We start from the raw sequence: 19686 nt of genomic DNA, 5'->3' as shown, positions 1-19686 counted from the left end.
GTAATCTATTTTATTTGTATTGTTTTTATCATGCTATTTTTGATAAAAATAAAAATCCAACTATATTGCTATTGCTAGGGATGTCAAAAACCCCCGTGGAACCCCGCTCCCGTGGGACCCCGATCCCGTATGGGACTAAATTTTTAAAAAAACCGGGAGCGGGGGCAAAATTAAACCCCGCTTATTTTCGGGACCGGGAGCGGGAGTTGGTATTCCCGTCCCGTACTCCCGCGGGGCCCTGGTTGTACATTTATGTAAAAAATATATATTTAATATAAAATATATATACAAAATAGATTTTCTAATTTTAAGTGTAGGTTAGGTTTCACTTTCCCGTTTTCAATTAATAGATATTGAAGAGGTAGTGAATTGATCATATATTTTTGAATATGTAAGTATTTTATATTTGTAATATTGGATTTTTCATATTTTATATTTTTAAGATTGATGGAATTGTCGTTTTGTAATATTGAATTTGTAATGTTGAATTTTTAATTGTTTAGTTTCTAAAAGATTATGTTTTAAACTTTTAAAGTTATTAAAAACAAGCTTTTTAGCCTAACACAAAATAGTCGTTTAGCAAAAAAAACGAATTTTAAGCGGGGGAACCGGGGGTGATGGAGGTAACCGGGAGCGGGACCGGGGGCGGGGGCAACAATTGATTTCGGGAGCGGGAGCGGGGGCAGCTATTCCCACTCCCGTTTGGTCCCGTTGACATCCCTAGCTATTGCTAGTCAAAACTGTTACTATGCTGTTATTATTTATAAAAATTAATATGTGTACACTATCATGATGGGTAAAAAGAAATTCTTATTACAAGTTTCAAGTTATATATTGTTATTGTTATATATCAGTATGGTGTTATATATTGTTATATCGGTAGAAGAGGAATATAAATACATTAGTTTTAGATAAATGAACATATGTGTATAAAATAAGGTTACATTGTCTATATTTATAAAGCCATTAAACTGAATTGTATTTTCTACCTAATAACATCTTAGCGAAATAATTGAACTCTTGAATTGAACATACCAGTTACACCTACTACTTATAATTGACTTCATGAGGTTTAAATTCATCTATTTACCACAACATTATCACCTTTATGATATGAAGATATAAAAATTGAAATAGTCCTCTCAACATGATTAACATAATGTATTGAAAACAACTGAAACTATTAAAAAAATTGAAATCTATTATATGTTTAATTTCTAGGAAATGAAATAGAAAATTTTAAAAAAATAATAATAATAATAATAATCTTCCAAATGTTTTGGCTTGGTTTGTAAATCTATCAAAAGTATATTATATAAATAACCTGAATAAAAGAATTTATCATTATTATTAATTTTTTTTAAATACCTGTAAAAAAGTTCTAACTATTTTTTGTTAACTTTAACTATTTTTAATATAAAGAGATAATCTCTGAAATGACCAAAATGGGTTGTCTCCTTCCAACTATTTGTTTGAATATTTATTGCAAATACCTTTTTTTGCAAAATTTCTAATGGCGTCAATCATAAGCAATTTACCAAACTTTTACTTTACAATATTGATAGTTATTTTTATAATAATTGCTTATAAGAGGGGTACGCCTTTATTTATTTATTTATTTATTTATTTTTTTGTGTTTTAGGCTATGTTTGGTAGAAAAAAAAAAAAAAAAAAAAGCCTTAGTGTTATTCCAACATAAATTATATATTCTACTTAACATAAATTTATCAACATATAACAGCAAACACGAACGAATATGAAACAAAAAGTTACAAAATAATCAACATAAAAAATCCGATGAAAAAGTATTGAAATTAAATTCAATGAGTTCCTACCAATTCAGATCATTAGTTCAACGTCAAAATACAAATAAACTAAAATTAACATACAAACAATAACTATCAAGCCTTCAAACATAAACGAATGCATAGTTGTCTTGTACTCAGGGCATCATTAGTTGTACTCTAGCGTCCTACCCACGGATTCAAAAACTTTGATTAATTCCATTTTTACCCTCTTCCCAGCATATATGTAATCAACAGCTTTTCTTGCTAGTTCAAACAATTCCATCCTTCCAAGACCTTCAATGGCCAAAAATAATGACCAAAAATCACACATAACTCATAAGTGACGTGACAAGGGCATTTACGTCTTTTGTAAACACGACATGACAGATTGTATTATGTCCTATGGTCCTACACAAAAAGTGGGTCAAAACATAATTGCCCTTCTTGGAACAAGAGTCTCGACCTTTAGCCGGTGGAAAAAGACATAATTACCCTTAGAAATTCAAATATTTGTATTATAATAACATAATGCATACCGAAAGTAGAAGACACAAGGGCGTATTCGGTAGAGAGATTTGTCGAAAATACCCCTGAGTCATCCGTGCAAAGGACGATGGGATGGTTTGCTTTATAAAGCTCCGCTATAAACAAGCATTCATTATGTTAGGGACAAGGGTAGATCCGGAATTTTTTATATATGCATAGTAATTAATTATAATTACAAATACAAACTCTATTTTATATTTTTATTGAACAAATATAACACAAACAGTAAATCATTAATTTATTATTATTAATAGTTAAAAGTTAAATAAACACTCGAAAACACCACCCACACATGTCACGTGATGCACAGTTGAATCTTTATTTTTCATTTAGTGGGCCCCACTTTCTGCTATCATATATAAATGAGACTTCCCAAAATGGAAATGTTAAATGATGACGATTAATTTCCATTTATGGTTAAACAAAATAAGAAAATACAAAAAGGACGTTTACTTTTACTTTTACTTTTACTTTTACTTTCGTAATTTTATAGATTTACGTAATGAACTTTTTATATGATTAAAAATAATAATTTATTAAATTAATGCATGAGAAAGAAAGAACGAACCAAAATGATGAACATCAACGGAAGAAATTGTCTCAGTTCGGATATTTGATGTCAAACATATTTCAACCTATTTAAACATAAAACATAATATTTATTTAAAAAAAATTGCTAAAATGTCAAACAAACGTATTTCTGATATAATAAGAATATAAATTTACAGGGATTTTAGATGATTTTAGTTTCCTCCATTCTTGATCTTGAAAGCAACATGCATGCCCAATTCTACTTGGAAGAAAGTCGAGCATTGATTGGATTTCAACCGAATTAGGTACCTAAAAAGTGAAATAGCAATGTATATTCGTTTGTTTGTTTATTAATTATTATAGAATTCTACTTTCATTTCTTCCTATTGCAACATTTAAAATGAAAAAAAAAAATGGAAGTATAATGAGATAATTTGATTTGGAATGATTTTTTTTAAAAGTAGTATGTGTTGATAAGAAAGAAATTGAAAGTAGAGTTTTGTAATGAAAAGGAGGGTTAATCTTATAAAAGACCTTATACTTTGTGTTTTTTCAGGAAAAACTAAAAAAGTTGAGTATTTATTCGGAAACATTTAGAAGGAAAAACTAAAAAAGTTGAGGGTTTTTTTGGAGAGAATGAAAAAACATAAGGTCTTTTCATGAAAAAAATATAAAGATGATGTTTAAGTTTAAACCGGAAAAAACACAAAATATAAGGTATTTTATGAGATTAACCCTAAAAAGAACGGGAAGTAAGATGCTATAATTATAATAAATAAATAAATGAACATATGTTGCTAATTTATTTTATAAGATGAAATAGAAATTTGAGGAAAAGAGGACCTCGCCACAATGAAGAGTAACCGAAAGACCTTGTTCTCTAGCAAATTTCAAAGCCGGAAAAAATGTCGCCCTGAAAATTTTAAAAATTATTTTTAAAGATGTAATTAATTTTATACCTCCATTTGTTTTGTTATGCAAGACAGAACAATACAAGACAGAACAAAACAATACAAATTTTACTAATTATGTTTGACTTAGACTGAGACTGATGTCAATAAGACAAAAATTACCAAAAAGGTGGGACAAACCGAAAAAGACTTGTTTTTATTTCTTTAGTAAGCAAAAAGACATAAATGCCCTTCTCATCCTTATTATCAAAAGTAGCAGTTCGTGTAGAAGTTTGAGTTGTACCATTCACCAACGGTTGGATTGCCAGAAAGATCGATGCCAACAACACCAACGTCTCTCATTTCCAAAGCAAGATTAACCTAAAAAAAAAACTACAGTTTCAAAACCACAAAATAGCAACATACTTTCATTTATTTAAAAATGAATTGGGATAAATGCAAGAAGTAGCAACATACTTTCATTTATTTGTGTATTACACCCTCCAACTTTCATTTCTTCCAATTACAACATTCTACTTTCACTTTCTTTTCTTAACAAAGACATTCTACTTTGATAAATCTTATTAGGGCATTATACAAATCCATGAAAATAAGTTGCTTTTTTTTTTTTTTTTGCATTCTAATCGAATGAATACTTTAAAACTTACAGTTTCCATTGCAGCTTTAGTAGATTCACGTCGATCAATGCTAAGAAGTAGTCTAACAAATATCTTCTTTTCATTTGTTGATGAATATTTATCAAAATCATCACAAGAAAAATTAATATCAAGATTCCTTATGGATCTTAGACCTTCCACAACAGCTTCCATGTATGACTTTTTGCTCATACCTATCGAATCATTCCTCTGTATACTTTAATTAGATCAAGATCAAAACTTTTTAGCTTTATTTCCAAATAAAAAAGGCCCCTTGATTCAAATTATAATCCACCAAGTTATAACAGATTGAAAGTTGTTTTGTATTTTGGATGCAAGGTAGATTTTTCAAAGTACAAAATGTTGTAAGAGAAAGAAATGGGAATAAGCTGATATAAAAGTTATAACATTTAAGCACCTTTGGAGTTGTTCTTAACTCCAAATAAACCACATTTTCAGCTGCAAAATCTTCAACTACCTATAGAAAATGAGAAAAACAAGAGATAAAACTATTGTACATGATCAAAAGATGAAAATATATCAAGTCAGAAATGAGAAATCACCATACTTCTTTAGTAATTCTTGTAATTGTTTTGTGGTCAGTGGTAACAATATGGATCAGATCAAATAACCTGAACACTTCACGTAGTGATCGATCATCTAAATTTGGGAAAAGAATCCAGTTTTGTGATGCAAGAAAGATAATGAGATTGATGATATCGAATAGAAGATATTGAAAAATGTGAAATATGCAAAAGAAGCCTTACTTTTCTTGATAACATGCTCGAAATCAGAAAAGACAATGGTACCCTTCTCGCCCAATTCTCCAGCAAGTTCTCTGTTTACAATTTGGAAAATAAGCATCAAATTCTCGGATAATTACATGACGCAAAGTTATATTCATCAGAAGATTCAGAACACAAATGATCAAATGTACAGAATAGAATTCAATTACACAAAATCTGTAAACCAGAATCGTCATCCACGAGATTGTAATTGTAGTGATGAATAGATTTGTAAATATTAACTGAACACTTTCTTGCTGAAAAATATGAACTCCTGATCAAAACTCAGCACTCAAAATCAACAAACGAATTTTGAAGAAAGAAACGTAGTACAAAATTAACCCTGTACTGCATCGAAACAAATTTAAAAGGTTCACATTTTCGAGCTTAAAACCACATACCAGAGATGTAATATAACTCTTTTCCTATTTTCTGAGGCAATTAAACCCTTTTAGCGTTTGTGTGTGTGGGTGCAATACATTCTTTCTAGAACAAATCATCATCTGGATTCCATCAAGTAAATCTCACTTCTTCGGCTATGGAAAACGAGAGAGAGAGAGAGAGAGAGAGAGAGAGAGAGAGAGAGAGAGAGAGAGAGAGAGTATACAGTAGAGTTGAATTTCTAATGGAGCCATTAAGGTGAGCATGTAATTCCACCTTTGGCATAGAAACCAACCAATCCATCACTTTCAAATTTCTTTTAGTTGCTTGTGTTGAAATTCTGAACAGCGAGGAAGAAAACCCCAATTTAGAAGTTAGGGCACGAAATCCAATCCGTACATTTTCTGTTCAGAATTCTACGAGTTAACCACCCAACTATGTTTTTATTTCCAATAAGGACATTTCAAAATTGGATGATTTTTGGCTTATATTATCCCTACCTCTTTTCATTTAATTATACCCTTTTTTTTTTGAACGATAGGTGTAGATTAAGAACAAACTAGTCAGAGGCTAGGAGGTACAAGTTGTTTTAGAACAAAGAAAACAAAAACAAGACAACATAAGATCAATAAAATTACAGCTTATGATAACATTCTAGAATTGACTCACAACACCACTCAATCCACCTTAGATTATGTCATCTTTGTTTCCGAGCATTGATCCATAAGTGTGAATGAACTTGTACCTCATATGCCAGCACAGATTTTGAAATTGAGTTTGAGTTTAGAGCATGAGTTGTATTGTTTCTGAATCTCCAGCTTACCCACATGAAGACTAGCATTATAGCTTCATTGAGCACCCTCAACCTTTAATGACCACCGAGCTGATTTTTGCAATCTAACAACTCTCAACAGGAGCTAGGTGAGAGTTCCAATACCCGCCACCAACTACACACCCGCAAGCAAACTTCTCTTGAGACCGGACAACCCATAAAGATGTGGTCTTCCGTTTCTGGGGCTTCGTGACACATCTTACACAAATTTGTAGAGTTGATGCCAAGATTGAAAAGATTCTCCATACATGGAAGTTTGTCGTGACAGACTCGCCAAGCTAGGATGTTTAGCTTACCCGGTACCAGTGGTTCCACGTCCATATATCATCACTATGAAGAACCAGATTGTCAATATGAGTCCGTAGTGATGAAACATTATATACCCCCGAAGATTCGAGAGACCATGTCCATTTTGATGAGTTGTCTACATTTACTACTTGCTGGAAGTAATTCAAGAATGGTACATGTTCCTTTTCTAACGATAATGGGAGACAGACAATTGAACCCCAGCAACCATTTCTCCTTTTTGTAGCTAAAGGATGAGAAACGCCACTATCAGGTCCATGAATGCATTTAATCACCAAAGCCCATATGCTGTTAGGGTGTTTCCTGAATCGCCACCACCATTTTCCCAATAAAGCTAAGTTTTGCACCTTTAAACTACCAACACCAAGCTCACCTCTTTCTTTAGCTGTAAGGATCTTTTCCCAAGCAATCCAGACCATTTTCCTTGATTCCAGGCAGCCTCCCCAAAAAAACCTCATATGAATCCTTTCAAGGCGTTTAATAATCTTAATAGGTGCCTTGTATATAGAGAAGTAGAAAAAGAGTCGAGGCTGCTTAGTACTGCTTTACATAAAGTCAATCGACCCCCAAACGACAAGGTGGATGCTTTCCATCTAGATAATTTGGCTACATCTTTTTTTTCTTTAAATAACTAATAATTATATAATAATTATTATATATATATATATATATATATATATATATATATATATATATATATACTAGTTATTTATTTATTTATTTCTTATCTGGTTTTTTATATTTAATTTAGTTATTTACCTTAGTTTTTATGATTTAAAAATATATTTTTTTGACATTTTGTTTAAAGATATTGTTTAACGTAAAAAAAACATGTTTGTCTTTTTGTTCTTTTATATTTTTTTGATATTTTGATTGAATATTTTTTTTAATCTTTAATGTATTGGTCAAATACATATTTATAAGTTTTGTTTGTTTGTATTTATTCTAAAATTTTATTTTTAAAACTTATTCTTGTTTCGAACGATAAATTTAAAAAACTATAACTTGTTGTTTTAAAAAAATATGATGTTTTGTTTGTTTATATAACAAAAAAGTCTTTAAAATTTTAATATTTTTTGTATAGTTAAAAGAATCTTTAAATCTTAGTTGAACAATAAATTTAAACAAAAAAATGTTTGACATGAATATATTTTTAATGTTTAATTAGTTTATATTTATTACGTCAGTATATTAAAAAAAATTCTAAAATATTGAATATTATATAATATAAATGAATAGTTTTTTCCATGTCTAGATTAAAATATCTAATTTACAACTACTAAACATACAAGGATTTGTACTATACAACTCGAATAAGCTAACATGTCTTTTGTTTCTTGATAAAGGTTAATAACATAAATCTTTAAATGTTTTTTTTTTTTTATTTATTTATTATTTTTAAAGTAACTAAATTTAGTGAGAAAATGATATAGAGAGACAGAAAGGGAATATTAATGAAAGAGAGAAAGAGATTTAATAAGACAGAAAAAAAAAATTAATATAAGCTCATAAAAAAAACTCATTGGTGAATGAGTGTTGATGTGGACACTCTAAGGCCTTGTTTGATGAGTCAGGTCAGACATTTTTGCAGATTCGGTCAGACAAAAGGTGTTTGATAGATAAAATCTTGTCGTCTGACTCGGAAAGCAATGTCTGACCGAGAAAGAAGTTGGGAGTTGGCTGACTGAGAAAGAAAACAAGGCTTTCCAATAGTACCCTTGGCTTGGATAAAAATTCACAACTAATGAAGGCTACAAGAATAAAACTTGGGTCTCCCTTGTAGGAGCAATGGTGTTTGCCAGCAAGCTGAAAGGTTTTTTGTGTTTTATCTTTAAAATAATATATTTAATGTCTATTATGGCGGAGGTTTTTGTATAAATTATTATTATTATTATTATTATTATTATTATTAATGTCTATTATTATTATTAATGTCTATTATTATTATTATTATTATTATTATTATTATTATTATTATTATTATTATTATTAATGTCTATTATTATTATTATTATTATTATTATTATTATTATTATTATTATTATTATTATTATTATTATTATTATTATATTGCATAGAAACGTGTATAGCATCAGGGTAAAATGGTTATTTTACACCAGTCAGCACATTCGGTCAGATTTTCAATCAAACAATATGATTTCTTACTCAGTCAGAATTTCTTACTCAGACAGATCTTTCTCAGTCAGCACTTTCTCAGTCAGCAACTATCAAACGGGGCCTAACTCTTATTTTACTAACTTTTAGTATTTATTATCTTATTATCATATAATCATTTTATTAACTTTAATTTTCAATTATTAATTATTTCTTAGGATTAACAATTTCTATTAATATTATTATTATTTTAATAATAGTTGATAAATAAATAATAACAAATATGATTTTTTTTTTCTATCTATGCCCTATTTTTTTACGGTAACATTTTTTAGATTTACATATGTTAATACAACTATTTTTTTTAAAAAAATTGGACCATTTATTCATACATTTTATTTTGGAAATATGTTACATTTGTTCAAAAATGATTTATACATCACACAAAATTACATTATTATTTAATCATATATTATTACTAATTTTCAACCTTATAATTTTATAAGATAAATAAGACAAAAATGATATAAATTTCAAGAAAAATATTGTGTTATCTATAAAAAAGTTTTAAGCTTTTTTCAAAAGTTTTAAATAAAGTCCTAGAAGTTTTTTTTGAATAAAAAAATCTCAATATTTTTATGTTTTGCCTAAGTTACCGAAAAAGTTTTTTTTTTATTTTATTTTAATTTTTATATTTGAACAACAAATGATAGATTATATGATTTTTCAAAATATTAGGACTTTTCTTTTAAAAAAAAAGATTTTTAGAACTTTATTGAAACTTTTGAAAAAAGTTTGGAACTTTTCTGTAGATAACCCAAAAATAGATTCTAAACAAATCATCACCAATCTTTTTTTTTTTTTTAAATTTCAAATATTACATAGCAAAAATTTAACACAAAAATAAACAACAACTAATCATTTATAGTCATAAAAGATCTTTCAGTAGGTTTCAGATGCTTATAAAATTCTAGCCGTGACTTATACATAGTTTGTCATTTGGTTGCTGACGGTACTTTGTGGCGGATCCACAATGCCGCAATGGGAGGCATTGGGTACTCTTCTTCTAATTGTACCATCACATAATGATTGGTGTACACAAGTGCAAATGTAAGGACCCAATGATTTTGAAACTATTAAGGACCTCTCCAAAGAGGAAAAAAAAGTTATGGGGCCTTCAATGGTCAAAAACTGAATGATCACACCAAACATGTTGGCTATCAAGATGTATGTCTCAGGCATAAGCATCCAATGTTTTGTTGGTGCTGACTTAGTTTTTGTAAAGAAAGACAATGAAGTAACTACTTCATCCATCCAACGAAAACTCTTACATAGTTGTCATATGAACTCAATAACTCGTCTAACAATTGTTGATGAATGTAAAGTCACTGATCTTCACCATATCCAAGACAAACGACTACTGATCGAAAACCATAATTTCCATCACCCAATACAGTTTGTATATGTGTGATGTATGGATGAAATATAGATGGAATTTTATCCAACAATGAATTATGTCCCAATGGTGGTTCCTCGTTCAAGTTAATCTTGTATGAACATTGGCCTATCAGATCCTCGTTTAAGTCTGTCCTGTATGAACACTGCCCTATTGGTTTCTCGTTTAAGTCTATGTTATGTGAACATTGACTTGTTAGTTCCTCGTTTAAGTTTATGTTGTATGAACATTGGCCTATTGGGTCCTCGTACGAACCCATGACGAATGAACTATGTCTGGCCGCATCATCGTTAAAGTCCATGAATGATGAACTATATCGTGGTGGCTCCTGATTTAAGTCGGAACAATTGTATCTGTGAGGACCTTAACTTTGATGTTGGACACACTTTACTTTTGGGCACCCACGGTTATTTCTCTTAACCGAAGGTTCATTGATCAAGTTTGTTAATGGATATGTTATCTCCTCCATTCTCCTTAAATAATTGTATTTGATATGATCTGGTTGATTGTTGTATATTTCTTTAAACCTCTGCATACAATGATCAACATTAAGATCACCATATTCCACATATATAGAAGGCATCAAATCAAGCTTTCTCCAAAAAGCATCATTTGAATCTAATGGAATAGGTGAACATATAGTCAAACAAACAAAATATCATAAAATGTTTATAAGTATAAAAATTCAATTTAATCTAATAGATTAAACATACATGTACCGACATACATCACAAGTTCGTGAGCACATGGTAATCCAAAACATGTCCGCAATTGACATCCACAATTCTCAGGAGTTTGTACAAATCTATTTGACCGATGAAGCTCTTCCAAGATTTTATCCATAGCAAGCACTGAAACACATTTTCGCAGTACTTCGAATATCCGATCCTTAAACCTTGGCATATAAGTGATTATGCAACATGTGGAAGTTTCTTTGATAGCGGTTTCTTGTGATAGTACAACTTTTTCAATAACATGCATGAATTTGTCCAAATCACATTTCGCAAATTCCAGGTGTTTTTTCAGCTTGGCGTGTTGGCTCTCGACTTTGTTTGTTGTTGAATTTCCAAAATTGACATGTTTGTCAGTCCACAACAATACAAATCTTTCAGCATACTTCTCCAACCAAATGGTATAAAGATAATCAAAAACATCTAAAAGGTGTAGACAAAACAAATTAGTTTGAATGAATTAATAATAATTGGTAAACAAATTAAGGATTCAACAAATATATGAATAATACGTGAATGTTCGAACAATAATGTTTGAAGGTTTGCATAATTTTGCATGTATGCATTTAGTGTTGGAGATTTGACTAATTTTGTCCACTTTAGATGAAAAGAATTCCAAGTCTTTTGTGGTTTGATTCATTGTCTGCAATGCTTTGTTATATCGTTGAATATATGTCACCTACAAAGTAAATGATTACTTTGTGGAAAAACATCTCTGCATGCTTTCATCAACGCCAAATCTCTATTAGTGATGATAACACGAGGACAAAAGGAATTGTTAATCGTCAATTTCAAACAATTCAATGTGCATATATAGTTGTTTATTTTTCATTATGCATGCATGCAAAGCCTATGGAAAACATCTTGTTTGTAGAAGTGACACCAACAATTTTTAGAAAATGAAGATTATACTTGTTTGTTTTATATGTTGCATCCATCAACACCACATATGAAAATGTTTGCCACATCTTTAATGATGTTGGATGAATAAAAAATAGATCTTCTAACTCGTTAGTAATCGTGTTTACACGATACTGTAAGTTGTACCCTTTAGTTTGCAAAATGTGCATAACATTCTTGTATCGAGGTTCTACCTTATCGCCGAGATCTCCCCAACTTCTGGACAAAATTATATATAGTTCTCAATGAAGACACATTATTTTGATTTTGCGCTTTTGGTGTTGGCAAAATATTTCTCGATTTCACATCGAACTTTATCAAATCTTACACCAAATGAGCTTCTTTATCTGACAAACGCATTGCAAAAGGATGACCATCCATCTACATTGATGGTTCATGATTGTGTTCATCGTGTACGACCCTTAACTTCCAACCATCGTGTGCCTTCAAATACTTTCCTTCCAATTTAAATAGACAATTTTTTTTGTTTGTACATCTTTATTTCTGGCTATGCCACCATGATTACAACCAAGTACTATTTTAGAAATTAAGTCCTTAGTTATTATCTTTGATTGTTTAAAGACGATAACGTAACCTTGTGAACGTGCGGCATTTTGCACCCAAGTCATTAAATCTCCACGAGATCTAAAGACCTAACAATTGAGGAAAAAAGCCATGTTAATAAAATCAATAAAATACATAAATTAATTATAATAAGTAAATAATAAGATTAGAGCTATACTTGGTCGGTTGAAAATTCCAAAATATTCTCCATTTTTTCCTGCAAAAATAAAAAAAGAAAATTAAAAACGTTGATTAATAACCTAAAATTTATTTAAAAAAATATATATTATTAATAATCTGTGTAAAAAAATTGATTAGGAATTAATAGATTTTTCAAGCCTAGAAAAAATTATGAATATTATAACCCAAAATTTAGTCCAAATTCAGCCCACGAGTTAATCCAATAATAGCCCATTTGTTCCATGTATAATATTAAAAAAAAAAAAAAAACTAGCACTCAAGTCAGTATCTACATCTCGTAACATATCCCTCTTCCGTCGGCAATCATGTTGTCATACAATTTGAGGCAAAAGACTTCAAAGACAGTTTGGAAAGTTCGGTTTGTCTATTTGAAGGCTAAATTTTGCCAAAATTGCAATCATGCTTTTCATTGGTTTTTTTTTAATTATCGGAACAATCCAGTTTTTTAGCACGTTCCTGCATCTCTCTTGATGGAACACTGTCACCAGCAAGATGATTTTTTATGTCGGAGCACTACCACCACCGGCTCGCCTCAAGCGAACAACAGATAGATGAGTAGATGAATGATGAGAGATGAAAAATGATATAGATGAACATTGGCAGCTACACCACAACCTGTAGGTGTTTTTAAACTACGTGTTCACCAGATGCACTCTAAAAATCCTGGTAGCTGCACCTAAAGGATAATATTGGTAGTTGTGTCTAATAGAGAACATCACAATCCTAACAGTTGTACCTAAAGGATAATATTGGCAGTTGTGCCTAATAGAGAACATCATAATCCTGACAGCTTTCCCTAAAGGATAATATTTGCAGCTGTGGACTTAGTGTCTGTTGGATAAACTCTGGCAGTGATGGACTTCGTGTCTATTCCTTAGGACAATCCTTAGGAATGAATGAATGAAGACTAGATGATTCTTAGATAGATCCTTATGAAAAAAGAGGATAATGGGGATGAAAAGTTGGGTTAATTATTTGATGATTAAACATAATAATTATATTATTGTGGGTTGAAAACCCTATGTACTCACCAAGTTTTCCAACCTAACCCACTCATTTTATTTGTATCACAAGTGCCGATATGATGATACATTACACTGAGAGATTAAAGGAGACGTAATCATTAGTATACATGAATGTAAGGACTGTTTATTTTTATGTTTCTGTATTACGATGACATCCCAATGTTTTAATATAAATAAAATATATTTCTTCAAAAATTCTTTGATAATATCTTTATCATGCTTTATGGGAACAAATTCCACAATATTATTCTTTAAAATGGATACTCTGGTTTTTAAATAAGGATAACTAAAAATTTTAAAATTGCCGTGAATTTAGGGATGTCACGGTTAGGACGAGAGTGGTTCAGCTCGTAAGATTATGGGAGGGCCACAAAATGTTTGGAATCAGGAAATGGTAGGTCATTAGAAACCGGGTATGATATAAGACTACCGTTGGTCTCGTAGCATTCATTTATAGCATTGGATTTGGTGGTGAGATGGTTTGGGAAATTATTGCCGAACAAGGTTTCCTTCAGATTTGCGTTGGGCGGTTGTGTGTGTCTTTTGACTCAACAACCGAGCAGGGATCTGGTGTTTAAGATAATTGGCAGTCAAGTTGGGACCAGGGAGGTGTCAGCTGCTTATGGAAAGCAGCTAGGGCTCATAGATGTTTTTGGTAGTATTAGTGATTTGGGATTCATGTGTGGAGTTACTTGTTATTTAGAAAAATGCTAATTCACTTGCAGTTTGGATTAAATAATCTCAAAGTAATGGATTTGACCATGTAGCGCAACTCTCGTTTAAGTCTAACTGTTGCAGGGATGTATCCTCTACTCAAAGGATTATCCGAGCCTTCTGTCAAGTGTAGGTGTTCTGTAGCAGTATATGGTCAGTGTTTTTTTCCCAATGGAAGCATCAAGATAATCAAGGTTGGAAGCGTTTTGTTTAAGTTTGAGATCCGATGAGGATTTGGCATGGTAGTGGTTTACTGTAGGCGGTTTGTCGGGGAGTCAGATCAATGTGAATTTCAGGTTTCAGAAAGATAGAAGTAGTTTTTTGTAGAGGTTTAAGGATTCATTCTTCTTCGGGTTGCAAGTTTCTGTTTGGGTTAGGTTCGGTTGCCTTAGGAAGGTCGTTATATGCTAAGGGTTTACGATTGCGTTCCTTAGGTAACTTAATATGATCTAGGTGTTGGTAAGGAATGATTTCGAGGACAAAATTTAAATTAAGTGGGGGTGAGTTGTAACATCTGATTTCGAATAATTCATTATTTGGGGCCATGGCCAGATTATTGGTTGTCAGAAGGCTTAGGGCCTTGGAGATGAACGAAATTGACCATTTTTGGTTATGGGTGTTATGGATTAGGTAATCTGAGTGTTCGTTGTGTTTCGGAGCCCAAGGGCATCATCGTAATTTGGTAGCTTGGTTCTTTATGAATTTTGGGATTTTCATTCGGGAATTTTTATGGAAAGGGCGGGTTGACAGAAGTGTAAGGTTTCTCGTCACCTTTCCATGTATATAAAGTTCATTGGAAACGGACCTAAGATGAGTAAGTTATGGATGTTTGAATTAATGGCAGAAATGGTCCTTAGTTGAGAAGGTTTAAAAGATGGGTCACATGTATGCGTAGTATGTGATGCACGTGTCTGGGTGGGTACACCCAATGTAAGCTGGGGTACGCCCAACGTAAATAACAAAGTGACAAACCCTATCTTTTAAGGTTTGTGAATTATTTAATCATCCTTATAAGCTTAAGGCTCTCTCATTTCTCAGCCTCCAATGACTTTTAAGCCTTATTTCGAACCCTAATTCCCCTAGTGGTGTATTCTTGAGCTTGGAGGTGATTTTGAAAGGTTCTTGGTGTTATTTCTAGGAAGTGATTCTTGGTGATCAAGCTTGGTGTGGCTTTGGGGTTGTAGATCTAGAAACTTCACTCTCTTGGGAGGCTTCAGGAGGTATATAGTTCTTATCTTGACTCCTTATGCTAGTTTGAGTTTAGGACAAGATTAAATCTTTTTGGTGTATTAAGTTCTCCTTGTGAGTTTGATCCACTCAGGAGCTTGGAGTGCTAAATCTTGTCCCTTCTGATGTTGTTAGGTCATAAAAATGCTATCTTGATTGTGGATATTAGACCATGCATGAGTTTGAGCTCTTATTGTGAGACTTGATGGACATAATCATATTTTGGGTGCCATTAAGTCATTCAAACAACTAAAGTAGCCAACTTTATGAGTTAAGGACTTGATTTGAAGGTTTCCAGAAGTTTGGGGACTAAGTGCTTAATGGGTTAAGTCAGAAATGAGTTTTTGGGTAGAACACTATTACGCCACGCATAATATGTAGTACGCCCCACGTACTAGTTTTCGCCCCCCCTCCTAAATCGTTGAGCGTACGCGACCAATTTGCAGATTTGAGTTTTAGACTTCTTGGACCTTTTGGACTTTGTAGATTGGGTCTTGGGCTTGCATCGAGTTATTGGGCTTATTTGTTGAAGTGGATTTTTATTTTAATTAAGTTGGTAATTATTTATTGGGCTTGCCTTGTTGGGCCTAGGATTGTGGTTTTGGGCTTTATTGGGCCCAATGGGCTTGGGACGTTAGTGGGCTTGTTTAGTTAGTTCTTGGGGTTAATCTTGTATAATTATTTAAGTACGGTTTGGTTATTTGGTTCAGTTCGTGGAGCTGGTTCACAACAGTTGCAGCAGTCGTGGGATTTGTTTGTCGATTGAGGTGAGTCTCCTCATTGTACTATAGGTCCAAGGTACCAATGTTAGACCAATTAGTTTTTGTATATTGGTGGCCCTTGGAATTTGTATGAAAGACCAGGAGGTAGATCCTGGTAATCTGTATGCAAGACTAAAGACTGAACTCTGACAGTCGATTAGATAAGTAGTTTTAGATTGAATGTTAGTTGTCTTTGTGATGCTTGCATGGAGGACCAGGAGGTGGCTCCTGGCACTTGGCTGTAAGACCCATTGTTTTAGACCCCGGCCTAGCAAGGAACACCATGATACGGCTCGTGGCAGAATGGCAAGACTATGGTTGGCACATAGCACCTCCTATTGTATGCATGATATGTATAACTTGTATGTTATGTATGGTATGTGGTATTTGAGGAACTCACTAACCTGTGTGCTTACTGTAACGCATGTGTTTCTGGGCTTGTCATTAATGTTGATATAGTAGTCTAGGTTAACCTTTGTAACCCGTTTTGAAATAATAGAAGTGTATTATTTGAGTATTATGTGTTTTGTGCTTAACTGTGTGACTTAATTGAATTAAGAATAAAAATAAGCATCAAAATGAAATGTTATATAAGCTCGACATCTATGGATAATATTGTAGTAGTTGAAATGCGGTTTCCGAATATATAAAAAATATCGAAATCCGAGTTATAACGAAGAAGTTATGACCTGTCGAAGTTTCACGACAAAACCGGCAATGCTGAATGATGTAAAAAGCGAAATTTATGTTAGAGTGATATATAGCCTTAGTGATATAAACGAAAGTCGTAGAATTCGTTAAACCGAGAGTGTGCATAAAAAGAACGCCCAAATCTGACTTCATTTGAAGAAGTTATGATTTTTCTAAGTTTCAACTTAGCAGTATGCAGCCCGAATACTCGATTTAAGACCGAGCGGTTTTTTAGCCAAAACAATCTAAACGAGAATCGAATATCTCGTTAATTGTAGTGAAACGATGAAAAGATAGACGAAAACGGACGTCGGATGAAGAAGTTATGATTTTATTGTTGAGTTTTCCTGTCCTGGCCTACTAAAATAAATAATAAAAATAAATTCTAAATTAGCTGACAGAGTCTAAACGAAATTTGTAGAGCGTAGTCTCACCTACGTGGAGATATAAAGAACGTTGAAAACGGAGTTCGTATGAGGGAGATATGAATTTTTGAAGTTTATTAAATAAATAAAATATTAAATTTAAATATAAATTTCGGATATTATCCAAAGGGGGGGAGTCAGCGATCCTGTCCAGGTTACGCCCAGCGTACCTAGATTTACGCCCAACATAAATCGAGGATCTAGACCCTATAAAAGGGAGTCGAGTGCAACCGATTCATTTGCTCATTTTCTCTTCTCTCTCTCCCGTTTTGCATTGATTTACGTGCAAGAAATATCCCGAAGCCCCGGTATCAATCCCGAGCCCCGAAGCAAGTCCCGAAGCCCCGAAGATCCCGAGAAGTGCAGTTCCCGAGCCGAAGCTCTGCCTGCGAAGAGCCCGATTTTTGTGAAGATCTTCCAGATCTACCGAAGAAGACTACTTCTGCAACTCGTAGTGTTGTCCGATCATCTTGTGATCAAGTGAGTGTGTGGTTACTTTCTTCTAACGCATAATTATGAAGTATTTTATATAAAATACGTGTTATGTGTATATTTTGTTGTTATATGTGTGAATGTATATTCACTTTCTTCTATCTCATAGATCTGATTTATTCTCTATGAAATACGTGTTATGTGTGTGTGCCTCATCTGTTATGTGGAATATGTATTGATTGAACATGTTATTAAGGTTTTAAATTTTGTATAAAAATATATATTTTTATCTACTAATATGTTGGGTAGAACATGGGTAGATAGTTGATGTGTGATAAACAGATGAGAGGCCTCGATGTTGTTGATGTTGACCTAGTTATCTAGCGGAGTATGGATGACGTCCACAGAATCTTTCTAGACAATCTAGTGGAACGCTAGCAGGTTCATAACTTGTAGGTGTTGTAAACGATGTGTTCACCGGTGTACTCTATCCCCCTCATGGTTGCCTTTAGGATATCTATTGTTGAGGAAACCCCTTAGCAGTAATGTCTGTCCCGATGAAAATCCTATATTTGGTCCCTTGAGATAGATGTTGTTTTAGGGACATAAAGTGAGGATAACAGGAATGGGTAATTGGGTTATTGTTGGTTGGTGAAATTAAATATAATTATTTATTGTGGGTTGAAAACCCTATATGCTCTCACCAGGCTCCCAAGTGTCACACCCCAAAACCGATAACGGCGGAATACGTTTCGGGGTGGATGACGTAGTGTACAGTATCATCACATTTGTATAATAGTAAAAGCAAGAAACATACAACCATTTCATTTACATAGTAAGTGTATTTACAAGTGTGTTTTGTAATGTTTGACAAACACCAAAAGTAAACAAAAATAAGAGATAGGTCTTGCATACTCCATCTTCTCCAAAAATGCTGCAGTTGTACCTGTCTATCTTTGATCTGAAGATACATGTTATTTTGAAAAGAATATCAACATAAAGTTGGTGAGTTCATAAGAGTTTAGTGTGAGTTCTTGTATAAAAAGCATTTGAATCATTAGTATGTAAACTGAAGTTTGTAATCATAAGTAATAGTAAAACCTAGAAAATCCTATATTTTCCAGAATTGTATAGTAAATGAAAATCTTTAAGAAATATGTTGATTCTATCTTTGAAAGTCATTTATCGTAGAAGTGTAATAGTGTCTCACCATTAAGTAAGGTGATATAGTAAGTTATTCTTGGAGTACATAATAGTGGTGCAGCATCCTCTAGTATTAGATACTTATTTACTTCGGGATATTACTTCATCTTTCTTTTAGTATTTTAGTGCAATTATAGTGTTTTTCTTGTATGTTACCGAAAGTGTGAGTAATAGCGGACCCTCATGACCTTCCCTGTCATGCATAGTGTAGTAGAGTAAAGGCATCCTTGGACCTGAGCGGCTCGGACTGAAGTTATCAGTCGGGATGTAATAGCGTCTGCCCCGTATAGATCTATACATATAGTGTCGTCTTCCTATCGGAAAACTTCGGGCGTAGTGTGTAGCGTATAGAGTATCTCGTAGTGGATTAATGAATTATCTCATTGTTTAGTGCATTCTCTTGTATTATAGTGTAGTAGTCTTTTGTATAACTTGTATTGTATTCTCTTATTAGTGTATTGCTTCCTAATAGAGAGAATTATAGTAGTGTAGGGTACTAGTTAAAACAAGGGATAGAGTCCTTAACTA

At 32.5% G+C, this 19686-nt stretch overlaps 1 protein-coding gene across 1 annotated transcript; it reads right to left on the bottom strand.

The window, feature by feature from the left end:
* Positions 1-1769: 1769 nt before the first annotated feature.
* On the bottom strand, positions 1770-6036 carry LOC145042145 (adenosine/AMP deaminase family protein). Its single transcript, XM_078990523.1, has 11 exons — positions 5803-6036; positions 5178-5248; positions 4979-5070; positions 4829-4888; positions 4423-4620; positions 4059-4135; positions 3708-3777; positions 3060-3173; positions 2902-2968; positions 2324-2428; positions 1770-2081 (listed from the first exon to the last, which is right to left on the bottom strand). Exons 1-11 carry the CDS (start codon positions 5877-5879, stop codon positions 1954-1956), a joined length of 1059 nt encoding a protein of 352 aa, XP_078846649.1. The 5' UTR covers positions 5880-6036; the 3' UTR covers positions 1770-1953.
* Between the last annotated feature and the right edge of the window lie 13650 nt (positions 6037-19686).

This window comes from Lactuca saligna, chromosome 4, assembly GCF_052625555.1.
Source record: "Lactuca saligna cultivar CGN05327 chromosome 4, ASM5262555v1, whole genome shotgun sequence".
In the NCBI taxonomy this organism is placed as follows: Eukaryota; Viridiplantae; Streptophyta; class Magnoliopsida; order Asterales; family Asteraceae; genus Lactuca; species Lactuca saligna.
This window is presented reverse-complemented; position numbering and strand designations above follow the sequence as displayed.

Excerpts from the sequence above, each read along its gene's own strand:
- LOC145042145 (XM_078990523.1), bottom strand. The coding sequence starts at position 5,879 with ATGGATTGGTTGGTTTCTATGCCAAAGGTGGAATTACATGCTCACCTT. Across the intron at positions 5,071-5,177 it reads CGAGCATGTTATCAAGAAAA|ATGATCGATCACTACGTGAA; the intron begins GTAAGGCTTCTT and ends TCCCAAATTTAG. Across the intron at positions 2,429-2,901 it reads CGTTGATGTTCATCATTTTG|CGGAGCTTTATAAAGCAAAC; the intron begins GTTCGTTCTTTC and ends GCTTGTTTATAG.